We start from the raw sequence: 14,134 nt of genomic DNA on the forward strand, positions 1-14,134 counted from the left end.
CGCACTATTCCCGACTTTCATTTCTATGTAGGGTCCTTTCTGATCTATAGGAATAGGTTCCAGACTCTGCTGCGGGCTGTCCTAGCGGAAAAAAAACATCATCAGATGTGAAATCTTCACTGAAATACGAGTGCAAATTGGTGTCAAAAGTGTCTGTATTCCCAGTATTCTGTTGCTGGCCTCCCTGATTACCTGCATTACTATATTGTAGCTGTGCCTGTTGATTCTGAGAAAACTGATTCCTATTTGGACCAGGCATGCCATTGCATGCTCTCGATTGTCTACCAATCGTACCATTCGCTGCTCTCTGCTGGAGGGTCGGACACTGTGCCCTCCAGTGACCAGACACTGTGCCCTCCAGTGACCCTCCTGCCTGCAATATGCAGATTGATCCATGTGAACAGGCACTATTTTCAGTATGAACTGGCCTCTCGGTTGTACAATCCCACCATTCCCTCCCCGTGCTCCTCTTGCGATCTGTTGCAAAAGTACTCTAGTTTTTAAATCCCCCTGTTTCTTCTCTATCTTTTCTTTCTCATTGCTGACTTGGGTTTCGTAAGACTGAGCCATATGTAAGACTTCAGACTGCGACTTGGCCTGCCATGCACTTTCAGACGCAGTGATCTGCGACTGAATGTCAGGCAATAATCCTCGCACAAATTTGTCAACAATCACTTTCCAGGTTCCGTACTCAAATCTTGACCACTGAAAGCTGAAAATACCTGTTCAAACTTGTTGGAAAAACTTGGTTGCTCCCTCGATCTTCCCTTGCATGCACGCTGTTAATTTATCTAAAATAATTCTCTTTTCAGGTACTACAGTTTCTGGTTTAGTCACAATGTGGTTCAGTAACATTAATATGGTCTGAGGCGGTTTTTCTCCAGCTTTCCTAGATGTATCAGCTAGTACCAGGGCAACCCAGGTATCACCCGTTGCAGCTTGGTTGTCTATGGTCCTAATTTGCTTCCATAAGTCTGTTGGCAAAATCACAGGGAATAATAAGTCAATGTCACCTAGGGTGAAAACCGATTAATTCAGAATTTATTCTATTTCTTTGTAGAACCCTGTAGAATTCTTTCAAATGTCTGGAATAGACTGCTTGAGAGTATTTACCTCTTGTCGTGAGAAAGGAACATGAACAAACTGTGAAATATAATGGGCTGGAATAGTTGTGGCAGCTGCTCCATCTATACCAGGGATCTCTACTTTCGGTGCGAGAGTCGGAGGAACCTCTCTCATAGGCAATTGTACAGTAGGAAATTCTGAGCGTTTGAGGAGAAAAGCCAAAGCGAGTGACAATCAAGTTAGCGCGGTGTCGACAGAAAACACGTGTTTGTTAATTATCATATTATCAGCAGGACAACACAATTTCCTTTTCAAACATTCATCCTGCAAATATTTTACCATAACTTGTAATACCTTTCTCTGCATAGGAGGAGAATATTGTCTAAATGTGTCATGAACTTCGATAGATGAAATGGATGCATATGAGATCCATCTAAGAGCGTTTCTCGTACATGTGCGCATCTCTTCACTAACTGTTTTCAATGGAGGCAAAAATCTTTTCTGCACATACGATGGTTGTTGTGTACGCTCGCCTAATGCTATTTGGTGCAAATGATCAAGTTCATGTTAAAAGAAAAATTATTTTGATAAATGCTCGCGCACCTTCAGTGCGGTATCTCTAGTACAGGACAAGTAATTCAAATCCTGCAATCCATGCGGTACAGCTGAATCGGTCAAATCACCCCAAACCTCGGCTAATATAATCACATCTGTTCTATCAATGTGTTCAGCAGATTTGGCATTCCTGTGCAGGGGCATGTTTTGAGAAGCTCCCAAAGCGATGAATTTGTGAATCTTTACCGCGTTCAGAGTGAAAACTCGGAAATGCGAGCAAAACGACCAAGATGGCATTTTTGGGAAACCGTGATAGCGCGGTTCAATGTGTGTGTGCTTAGGCCAACATTATAATACAATATTGATGAGTTTTTACAGACCTTCGCCCCTTTGTCCAGGGGGATGTGGCCAAGTGGGTTCCCTCTCCCATATGTGGTGGTGGTTCCCGAAGGTACCATTGTTTTGGGATGAAGTACTAAGTTGGATGAAGGAAATCACCAGGGTGCAGTTAGGTTTGGATCCACTTCAGATGCTCTTGGGGGTCCCCACAAAAGATAAGGATGAGCATAGGCTCCCCAGGATGTGGGAAGCAATGCTCACAGCGGGACGGCTGGCCATTGCGCAGGGGTGGAAAGATGAGGAACTCCTGTAGGAGGAGACTTGGGAGCGAAAGGTGCACACCATGATGGTGATGGATAAATTAACAGCAGTGGTGAACAATAGATTGGGGTCGCTTCTAAATAGGTGGGAGACAGATGGATGGGATCCAGCGAGCCCTAAAGTTTTATGAGTGAATGGAGGGGTTATTGCTCTTTATTGAGGGATCTGAGTTACTAAAACAGAATTACGACAAATATAAGGCCTCTGAGACATTGAATTGAGTGTGCCTATACTGCATAGGCAAAATACAGAGATGGAACTTGGTTAATGTTGGGGGTGGAGGGGCTCGAGCAGTGGGGCACAGGATTGAAAATGTACAGTTTTGCATTATTGGGTTGTGGGTGTTGTGATTCTACGGGAACCCCAGGGTTGTGGGGGGGGCACAGTAGGGGGTGGTCAAGTTTGAATGTCAAGTTTCAGAACTTTGCAAAATGTGATTTACAGTTTTTGTGCTTAAACAAATATTAATAAAAATTCATTTAAAAAAAGGCAAATGGCTGAAGTTTAAAATCCATGTAACTATGGCCTCTTTCGGGTGAAGGGTATAATCTCTCTACTTATCCTAAAACTAGTTAAGGCGATTGGCTTCTGCTAAGATGTTGGAACCCTCTCTTTTAATAGATTCTCAAAGAAAATGTTTACCTTTCTTTTGTCCATCAGGAATTCATCCCTTATATGGCACAGAAGTACAACTTTCAGTATGAACTTGTCCAATACAAATGGCCCCGATGGCTCCACCAGCAAACTGAGAAGCAGCGAATGATCTGGGGCTACAAGATCCTATTTCTAGATGTGCTTTTCCCACTGGCAGTCGACAAGTTCCTGTTTGTAGATGCTGATCAGGTATGGTGCTTAGGTGCAAGAATGCAAAAACAAAGTTTGCAAACAAAGCTAGTTTGCTTACAAAAGATAGTCACATGTTTAACTGCACAATGAAAGTGGAGTCATATGGCCCAATTTCAGCAATAGTACCTACGTTGGCATTTCAAGTTTTTTTTTTTATTACTAAAACGTCTGTATGTTTGAGCAATTCAGCTTTGTTTTTTATCATGTGCTACTCTATGTCCCTTTTCACAGATTGTACGAACAGACCTAAAAGAATTGAGAGACTTTAACTTAGATGGTGCGCCATATGGGTACACGCCATTCTGTGAAAGCCGCAGAGAGATGGATGGTTACCGTTTCTGGAAATCTGGATATTGGGCCAGTCATCTGGCAGGCAGGAAATACCACATCAGGTATGGGAAGAAACAATCAAACATATCTTGCAACCTTTTAATTTATCCTCTGACCATGTAACTTATTTTAAAGTTTGATAGCTCTGTTAATAGTTGTGTGTGTTAATCATGCCTATGTGTTGGCAAGTTCCTTCTAAACAGATTTGGATTAAAGATATTATTAAGACCTTTCATTACCACTCTTTGAACTTGAATTTCTGGGTTTTCTTTTTTTGTATTCAATTTAGATTTTTACAAAGATCTTTTGGTTTTGAAGAGAGATGTTTGATATTTTACTAAGCGATCATGAGGTTCACGACGAAGACCAAGAATGGAAGAAAAGATTTTTCAAACGATAGATGCTTCCGAAGGAGGCGTGGTTATTTCCGTGGGCTGTTTCTGTTGCGTTTGCGAAGCCTTCTCCAAGGCGATGTTTATGAGTTTGGTCGCTGCTATTAACCATCTGGTTTGGGCTCCTGTAATAAGGCGATTCCACCAAGTGTTTTCGTCAACGACGTAGGAGGTTATGAACAGGGGACCGAGGAAGGCTTTTCTTTCTTGGTCTATGGTAAGACAAACCATCAAGAGGTGCTTGATTGATTCTGTAGATTGCGGATCTTTACAGAGTCTACAGGAATTTTCCTCGGACGCTGTGCGAATTGCTAAAATTTCATGAGTCGGCAGGAGGTTTAAACAGGCTTTCAGTAGAGTTTTCATGAGGTGTTTGCTGGGGTATTTTATGCAGTTTCCCATTGGCTGTTTGAGTTTGTTGAAAACCGGTGGCAGGTGAGCTAGAAGTTTGTTCGAAACTGCTTTGTCATTAGTTTTTATCCAGTCGAGCCATTCCATTTTTGCTTTTATTCTTAGGGGATTTTGGATTAGTTCATCTTCAGAACAAGTTGTCTCTTGCAATATGAGCCTTTGTCTATTGACCCAGTCATTAAGAAATGTATTGTTCCCTTTAGATATTTCCACAGCGATCATCCTGTATATTTCTAGGCTTTCCGGGTTCTGGATTTTTCTGTAGAGTTGGATTGTGCTCTGGGCCACCACTGCCTCTAGGGAGAGTAAACCAAGTTTGCGTCTTATGGCTGCTACGGCTGTGGATTTGGGTAGGTCTAGTACTGCTCTCCAAATGAAGCCTTCTAATTTAGTCCATAAAGTAGATGGAATTGCAGGGGTAGCGTCCATGCCATACGTTAGTGATGGGATTACTTTAGACTTGTAGATTTGAATAGCCGGCAGGAGGCTGTATTTGCTGTATTTTCTGTCAACTGCACGTAGATGAGCCGTTAGATTTTTGGTCTTTAACCACAGGGCTTTCTGCATGCTCAAGCCTCTCTTCGAGCTGTCGATTTCAACTCCCAAATATTTGAATGTTGAGACGATTTTTATTTTTGACTGGTCAAGGTACCACTTCAAGGTCTCTTTCTTTTTGTTCCCCTGTTTCTGGAGAATCAGTATTTTTGTTTTTGACTTGTTAATCTCAAGATTATTCTCCTTGGTTTAGTAGGCGAGGTTGTCGAGTTGGCTTTGAAGGCCCACCTGTGTATGATCCAAGATGATTAGATCGTCGGCATATAAAAGTCTAATGACCCTTGTATTTCCGATTTTCGGTGGAAATTATCTGATCAAGTCTTGTGAGTCTTTGAAATCGTCAAGGAAAGAGATGAAGAGTGCTGGGGCCAAAGGGCACCCCTGTTTAACTCTTTCTGTTTTAACTATCGCACAACACTGTGGCTATGAACTAAGCTTTCAGAGGAAGAGTTACATTAGCGAGGGAGTGGCTGCTGTGAAAATCTCCCAAAACAGGAATTATGCCATAGGATCTGGCTGAAGTTCTGCACCTCATCAAATGTGTATGAACAGTCGAAAATGCTTGCAATGTCTTTGCATGTACAAGGTTGTCTCTTGCTTATGCTTCTGATTTTAAAATAGTTATTGCTCTATATAGTTCTGCTTGATCCCTTTCCCAACCGGCCCAAAGGCATCTGTTAAAGATTTGCTGTCTCATAACGACTCCAATTTTCTTTGCCTGTTGGTCAACTTTTGACACTTGCAGGGTAGTGAATTTTCTTCATATTTCTTTTACAGTTGGGCCTGGTAGGAAAGGCGCTGTAGACATCAGCGCCAACTGTCGAAGGTTCCTTTATCCCTGAATCCTGCTGGAAGTTTTTCAACTCAATGAGGTTGATCTTCGACGATGAAATGGATCAAGTGTGTTTTTGGCTTTTAGCCTATGGGCGGAGTGACTTGAGATATTTTGTTTCCCTGACCAATCAGGTTTGCTTGCTCTAGCTGAGGGATTGCATGACGCAAGTGGGTTAGACAAGTCTCCTCACCTGGATCTGCAACATGCGCTCCTTATGGGCACCTTAATGCACCGTACTGAAGACTTTGGAGAGGGTAGTAGAGGCCTTTGGTCTAGGCTCTCCGGCTAAGCCCCAGTCGGCCTATGAACTGACAGACATCCTAGATAAGGGACTGCAAACAGAAAGGGCATTGTCTTTTAATGCAGCCATCTCGGACCCCATTACCACATTGTTACAAAGGCCTTGCTTCATGCGAGGCGCGGATACTGAAACACAAGCCGGCTAGTGGGATTTACCTTACCTGTCTTCCCACCCCAAGCCAAAAGGCTTACTGGCGCAAGCCGCTACAGTGTGCTATAGACCAACCACATCTACCTCTAATCTCCCTACAGACAGGGAATCCAAGAAGATGGATGCCCTGGCCAAAGAAAATGTTCACTTCTGGTAGCATGGCCCTGAAAATGATCAATGCATCATGGAATGTGGAAACTCCTAGGGAAAGCTGTGGAACACATCCCAGCAGGCAAAATGAGGCATGGTTTCCTGAGTCTCTTTGATGATGGTAAGGAGGTGGAATGCCAAGCACTGCAGACTGGCCTAGGCACTGCGGTTTGCATAGGCCGTGGAATGCAACCACTGTGTTATGGTCGTCAGCCTACCTTCAAAGCTCTGGATTCCCCCCAAATGTAGAAGCCAAGCTTCTGGACATAGCTTTTGACGGTGAGCACCTGTTTGGCCCAAAGGCCGATGCATCCTTGGAGAAGTTCAAGGACTCTAAATTGGCTGCCAAGTCGCCTGGCCTAGCTTTGCAAAGCAGTCTTTCGGCTTCCCCTCTCCAGGCGGTAGATTCCATTTGGAAAGAGGGCACAGCTCCTGCAAGCCAGGCAAGGTCAGAAGTGGTTCTCGCCTCCTGGCAGGGCAATGCAGCCTCTAGGGGCAGCAGTAGCATGGGCAACAGCGCTCATTAAGCCACTTTGAGTTCCCCCCACATGTTTCTCCCAGTTGGAGGGAGAATTTCCTTGCACTTGGACAGGTGGAAGGAAATAACTTCCTATTCCTGAGCCTTGCAACTCGTCAAATGGGAGTACGGTCGGCCATTTTTAAAAAACCTATAATCTCGTCCCCCCGCACCTCCTACAACAACAACCAAAACTGGAGCTCCAGGAGGAACTGAGAGCCCTGTTATTGAAGGCTGCCCTATAAGAGTTGCCACCAGAGCAGAAAGGATCAGGCTGGCACTCTTGTACCCAAGAAAGGGGTAGGACTCTGTCCCATCCTGGACCTCAGGGTCTTGAACAAGTTCCCGAGGTAAGACAACTTCAGGACTAGTTGCTGTTGCTGCACCTTCAGGACGCTTATTTTTATGTGCTGATTCATCAGAGGCACAGGCGATTCCTGAGAATAGCCATGGGGGATCCTCATTATCAATTCCTTCCCCCCCCACTTTTGGCTTAACCTCTTTACTCAGGGTTTTCACCAAGCCGATGGCCGTGTTGGCGATGCACATCAGGAGAACCAATGTTCACATATTCCCATACCAGGATGACTGGCTGATCTGAGGAAGGTCTCCGGAGAAGGTATTGATGCAGATCGAGGAAACCTGCCCTCTGCTTCATGGGTTGGGCTTCTCCCTACATTTCCAGAAGTCTCACGTCACACCAAAACAAAAGCTCCAATTCATTGGAGCAGTCCTGGATACATGGGTGGGGAAGGCTTTCTCTCTGAACAAAGTCACCAGTTTTGGGCAAATGATCAAGCTCCTCCATAGCAACAACAGTCTACCAACTGCTTCCTGCTTCTGCCTCTTAGGTGTCATGGCTCCCTGCATTTTTCTGGTGACGGAGGCCAGACTACGAATGTGATCTCTGCAGTAACTGTTGAGGGATCAATAGTCCCAGTACTTCGATGCCATGAAGGACATTCTCAAGGTGTTGAGGTCAGTAACCAACAACCTCTTTTGGTGGGCCAGCAGGTAGAACATGATGATGGGGCTACCCTTTTGGCCTCTGTGGCCCTGTGGTGGTTGCGCTCACTACAGGGACCTACAGGTGAGCCGCCTTTGGTCACAAATGGAATGCCGGTGTCATATCAACAGGCTGGAGTTGTGGGCGATCAGGTTGGCCGTGATGGCCTTTGCTACCTTCCTCAAGGGGAAACATGTCCTCATTGTGACGGACAACACAGTGGCCATGCACTATCCCAATACACAGGAGGGTGTTTGACCTCTGCCCCTATGCAGGGAAGCCTTGGTTACTGAAGAACCGGATCTCTGTTTCAGCTTCCCACCTGCCATGGGCAGAGAACTGGCTGCCAGACGCTCTGGGTAGGCAGAGCAGTCTCACACGAGTGGGAAGTGTGCCAGGAAGTTCTCAGAGATCTCCGCTCAGTGGGTATCCCGACAGTGGATCGGTTTGCCACGAGGACCAACACAAAGGGCAGACAATTTTGCTCGAGGGAATTCCCAGCGAATGGTGCTATGGGGATGCGTTCCTGGTGGAGTGGGTCTTCGTCCCCAACTCTACGTTCCCTCCGAAACCCGTCATCCCGTTGGTTCTCAGTGGGTTGAGGAGATTCAGAGCCACCATTAGCTTGATCACCCCGGATTGCACAAAGACAACTTGGTACTCGGAACTCCTGGACTTGACCATCAGCCCACCTGCCTCGTTGCCTCAACGGACGGACCTCCTATCTCAGTCGAACAGTTAGTTGCTCCATCCAAACCTGGTATCCCTCAACCTACATGTGTTGCTCTTGAGAGGATGAGGTTTGATGACTGGGACCTCTCTGAAGAGGTACTTGAGGTGCTACTGGCAACACGCAGACCCTCTACAAGATCTTTGTATGTGTGCAGGAGGAGAAGATTTGAGTTGTGGTGCATTGAACGCAGTATAGACCCCAACGCTTGTCCCACCATTAAGGTGATGGAGTCTCTTCTGTTGCTGGCCTCTGCAGGCCTTCAGATAGGCACAGTCAGGGCTATTTGGCAGCTTTGTTCAAGAGGTCTCAGGCTCAAGAATCTTTCTTCACGCTCCTGGTAATGACTCAATTTCTGAAAGGCCTTGTAAATAGATTTCCACCTTCTCTTGCTGGTTCCGGACTGGGACCTGAACTTGGTTTTGACTTATTTGATGGCGGCTACGTTTCAGCCCACACATTCATGCCCTATCAGGCTGCTTACCCTGAAAACTGCTTTGTTGGTGGCATTCACAACAGCAAGACTTGTAAGTGAGCTTCAGGCTCTATCTTACAAGCCACCTTTCCTAAGATTTTTCAAGGAGAAGGCTTGACTCAAGGTGTGCCAAACATTTCTGCCGAATGTGGTTTCTGAATTCTATACGTCACAGAGCATTGAATTGCTGGTTATTTATTCTCCCCTGCATCCTTCTAAGGATGAGGAGAGGCTGCATAGTCTGGACCCTAAGAGGGCACTCAACTTTTAAATGGCTAGAACAGCGGAATTTAAGCATGACAAACAACTTTGGGGCTTCCCTCTTTCCAGGAAGGATCTTGTGTATCCAAACAGACAATCGCTCGCTGGATATCTTTCTCCATTGCAGAGTGTTGTCAGAGAGCAGGTAAAAATCTGTCCCCAGGCATCGGGACAAATTTCACCAGGGGTGTGCCGGCATCATCTGCATTGTAGAGGAGTTTGCCAGTGAAGGAAATATGTCGAGCAGCGACGTGGTCGTCGGTCCACACATTCACCAAGCATTACTGCTTGGTCGTTGACTTGTGGTTCGGATGCTCGATTTGGCAAATCGGTTTTGCAGACCATCCTTGTCTGAGTGCTTTCATCCCCCCAGTGCACTCTGTATTGCTTTGGGAGTCTATCTGATGAGGAATCTGTGGGATAATGCAATCGATCGAAGGAGAAATTACTTACCAGTGATATTCTTTCTATGGATTCGTCATCACTCTCCCATTCGGCCTCTGTGATAGTGGTCTGTTGTCTATATCTGGTTGTCCACTTCTAATGGGACGTGGTTATGGTGATAAGGTGTTAGGCACAGTTTAATGCCTTCGTTTTTTGGTTGTTTCCTGGCCGAATCCTATGGATTCTTCCTCCGCGGCTGCTGAGCTCTAGTGGGGTGAGGAGGGGGGGGCGAGAATGTGGGGAACTGAGGTACAGGAGCATAGTGTATAATATATATACTTCTTCCTACATCCCATCCAGAGTCAACAAGTGGCTGGCACTGTCAAGTCAAGACGAGTCGTCGGTTGGTATAGTTGTATTGCATCCCCTGGTGAAAAAGTTTCCGAGTAGCTGATGCTTGGATGGATATCTGATAAGGAATCTGCAGGAGAAGAATACAGAATCCATAGAAAGAAAATCACTAGTAAGTAATTTCTCCTCTATGGCTGAACCTGAACGTTCCTCTGTGACATGATGTACCTCAATTATCCATGCAGTGAGTGCCTGTGGTATTTGCTGCGGATAAGCACCAAACTCTTTAAGGGAATGATCTCTGCTAAAGCCCAGTAGAAGCACTGGTACAACAAGCTACTGTCAACTTTGTGGAGGTTCATAAGCTGTCTGACATAAATAAGGTTGGGCGGTGAGGGAGGAGGGGACGGGGACTCGGGCCCAAAAGTGACAGTGTCTTTCAGGGTTTGTATTTGCGTTCCCAATCCCATCGGTGGCCTTCCACCGCCCAGCTAGGGGACACCAGCCAGGGCAACCACACAAGGTTATACCTACTGTAGGGAAGTCTCCTGGATCTTGGACCTAAGATCCTGCATCAACAGGCCATCCATTCAAGCCTGATATGTTAACCCATGGTACAGCACAGAAGGGAACCCCATCTTGGGCAACAAGATCCATTTAGGAATGGCAGTCCTGTGGTTTGTCAGGTGTATAATGGTCATTTTTGCACAGGCCTCTGATGTGGATGTATAACCGTTAACTTTAAGGTCAGCAACACACCCAGCACAAAAGCGAAGTCAAACTCCTAAAATGGTAAACATGGCAAAGCAGTCAGGCTTAACACCAGGATGTGCATGTAGGCTGACACAAAGTTACAATTAGTCCATACACTACTTCATAGAAAATACACGACACTGAATATATTAGTTAACACAGTACAAATACCTAATGTATTGCAAAAACAGCCAATGTTGAGATACTCCACACCCCTATGTGAAAATGTGTGTCCACTGTCTAAGGATGGGCACACAACATACAGTGACAAGTGGGGGAGGCACACAGTACAGTTAAAATTGCCAGTGACTGTAAAATGCAGTACATTGTCCCAGTAGACAACCCATTCCTGTATCATAGTTTAGGTCCACTCTCTGGTGATGGACAATGCATTTATTTTATTGTTTTAATTTATAAAGCGCACAAACAGCCCTGGGGCATCGAGGCGCTGTTATAAGAAGACGACTTAGATACATGGAGAATACATAAGTGTTACAAGTGGAAAACATTATACATAGCAATTGTGTAGCATAGATGCTAGGGATGGTAAAAGAAGGGAACCAGGGATTAAAACATAGCTAATAGTCACCCAGGATCCCTAGTGCCAACAAAGTCACAGTATTTCAGGGCCTCTGGGACATAAAACACACACACCATTGTTAATGACATTTTCAGAGGGGGCAAACCATTTTAAAACACAGCCAAAGGCCACTAAAAGACAAGAAACATTGTTAGCAAGAATTACCCAGTCGGCACACTTCAGGGAGAAATAGTTAGTGTCACCAACAATAGTTTTGTAGTACATATGCATTCCCAATGTAGAAATGGATAGTATGACTTTACAAATGCATTATAAATCATGGGGAGGTGCAAAAGTTCTCATATTTGGCCATAAACTCACTGGACCTAAAGTGCATTCAGGAAAAATATTCAAGGGCAGGCAGGCGCCCCAAAGTCAATTTAGATGAGTTTCGGGTGAGTGGAAAGCTGCCACAGAAATAGGTGAGACAAAGTCAATAGGCAATCTGCATGTATGGAGTAAATACAGTTAAGTACCCCACAGGTGTGCATTTGCCAGCAGATGACCCCAAGGAGGACACAGGAAGACTCCAATAAAGAGATCCTGTGGAAGGTTAGAGAACCAGAAGAAATCTGCATCACAGCAAGCAAAGCCCCAGTGTAAACCAATGGGAAAATGCAGTTTAGCCTCGAACCAGGACCACAGGGGCACCCTTGAGAGTCATTCTCTTGCTTAACCTTCCACCCTCCGCCTAGAGGCAAGTATTGACAGGGTTTGCTTCCAAAAAGATAGTTATATGATATGGTATTTATAACGCGCCTATACTCAAGTGTTTCGAGGCACGAGAGAGTTACTTCGAGGTGAAACATACCTATAAGTAAAAGTCTTCTTTCCTAGGTGGATTTTGCTGAATGCGACTTCCCAGTGCTTGAGACCCTGATCCAGGGACGACCACAGTGGCAGACAAGAAGATTAACCATCCTTCCAATGATGGGGGCCCCTCAAGCCAGAAGTGAAAGCAATGGCAAGAAATACTCTAGGAAGGTGAGGGAACCCGACAAAGGAGGATCCAGTATCTACAAGGAGGAGGAGAGGGTGCCAAGCCACAAAAGACAGTCCCTCAAAGGAGACAGTGGGGAGGACCCAGGACAGTCCTCAAGAGCCACTGAGCTGGGCTGTTGGGCGTCTCGACACATTTCCGGGCTGTGGCAGGTTCCCGCTCCAAGGTGTGATGACATCAGTGAGAGGATGTCGGAATGTCCCAGGTTTGGTTTCAGCATGGGAGGCCTGACCAAGCACGCAAGTGTGGCCAGCAGGATGACTGCAGAGGCCCAGGATGGACGTCCAGTAGCAGAACACCCAGAGCTCACCTCAAGACTCTGCATTGCGCTAGTATGATCAAATGTAGTCCCATTGCAGCAATGGTAGCAAACAGCACGAAATCCTGCAGCAGGTAAGTAAACCTGCTCTTCTGAAAATTCCACTTGCAAGAGAGCTGAAAGAGGTTGTTTCCCCTGAATTACCACCACTCATAAGGGCTAGCCAAATCAAGCCCACCAATCACATTCGGGATTGGCCCCTGAATCTGCTGCTCAACCCAGACCACCCCACACAGGAAGTGATCCGGCCAGCCCAGGGACATAGACTGTTCTAAACCAGTATGGATGCTGGCTCACTGGGCTCACAAAGAACCCACCTGGACAGAACTGCCATTGTAGATCTACCTCTGGGTTTCCCTAAACAAAGGTATCCCCTAAAACAAAATAGCAGAGAGCAAGACATACAAAATACATTGGTAGCCCAAAGGCAACCAAAAAGGTACATTGGAATACCATTGTGTTTGTAAGGACTGGTGGCGGGTATCTGTATTTCTGCCCACTATATGGTTGGCGTAGGAGCACAGAGCACCCCAGCCAAGGTTCTCTAATGGTAGCTAAGGACGAGCAAACAAGGTTGAGACTCAGGGGAGGTGATGCAAGCTGATTCCTAGGGACAGTGCATCCCCAAGCTGCCCACAATGGAATGTCTACACACAGTTGGGTGATAAGTCTTTTTATTAAAGGATAAAAAGTCAGTTGGATATATACAAATAAATAAGACTCAATTTGTACTAGAAATCTAATCGGGCAACTTAACTTAATATATATAGTTCCATGTGATACCAATGTTGCCTTTAAGTTCAGTTGTAATGCACCAACTGCTGACAGTTACTAAAAATCATTTAAATCATTAGGCAAGGGTTAACCTCATAAACATTACTGTTGTAAGGCAGGTAATACTTAGAAAATAGGCAGAATGCTTTCTTTAGTATCAAAAGACAAAATTGTGAGAGGATCCCCCACCTTGGCAAACAGTAAAGAAAAGTTAAGGTGTACTTTATGTTGTATATTACAGCACAGTCCTGATATGTTCATTAATAGTATGTTTCTGTTTTTAAAGACCCCACCACCCTATGGTACCTGGGACACCACAGGAGAACAGGTTCCAAGACGAATCTGGGACCACTGGATGAATCCTGAGGATGAAAGATGCTCTTGCTCGTCACAGTACCTTGTGTGTCTTGGCAGACAAAGTGGTGGAGTCCCTCTGCTTTATTCGACGATGCCCCTCGAGGGTGGGACCCCACGTTGAAAGGAGTCGCTGGGATGTCTGTGTCAAACAGGAGAAGGGAACCAAGCAGTGCTGGAAAGGCCTCAATGTAGGTCTGTTCACAGTGGTCTGCATTGTCAGGTTGCTATGCCAGCTATGGATTTCCCACAAAGATGAAACTTACTGTGGACGTCGACAAAGCTTGGTTGATGAAGATAAGTCCCTTGGTGGTCGTCAATGACTTTCGGTGGCGACGGGTGCAGTGCCAGTATTAGGTGCGGGTTTTGGTATTTCACAG

The 14,134-nt window shown here is 45.6% G+C and overlaps 1 protein-coding gene across 3 annotated transcripts in view; it reads left to right on the plus strand.

The window, feature by feature from the left end:
• UGGT1 (UDP-glucose glycoprotein glucosyltransferase 1) overlaps positions 1–14,134 on the plus strand; it is a 2,047,742-nt gene that overhangs the window by 1,867,743 nt on the left and 165,865 nt on the right. For all 3 annotated transcript variants that reach the window (XM_069617855.1, XM_069617854.1, XM_069617856.1), the window contains 2 exons: positions 2,941–3,123; positions 3,358–3,518. In XM_069617855.1, the coding sequence (XP_069473956.1) occupies positions 2,941–3,123; positions 3,358–3,518 (344 nt within the window). The remainder of the gene's footprint in view (positions 1–2,940; positions 3,124–3,357; positions 3,519–14,134) is intronic.

The sequence above is a fragment of the Ambystoma mexicanum genome, chromosome 10 (genome assembly GCF_040938575.1).
Source record: "Ambystoma mexicanum isolate Mex_15411 chromosome 10, UKY_AmexF1_1, whole genome shotgun sequence".
In the NCBI taxonomy this organism is placed as follows: domain Eukaryota; kingdom Metazoa; phylum Chordata; class Amphibia; order Caudata; family Ambystomatidae; genus Ambystoma; species Ambystoma mexicanum.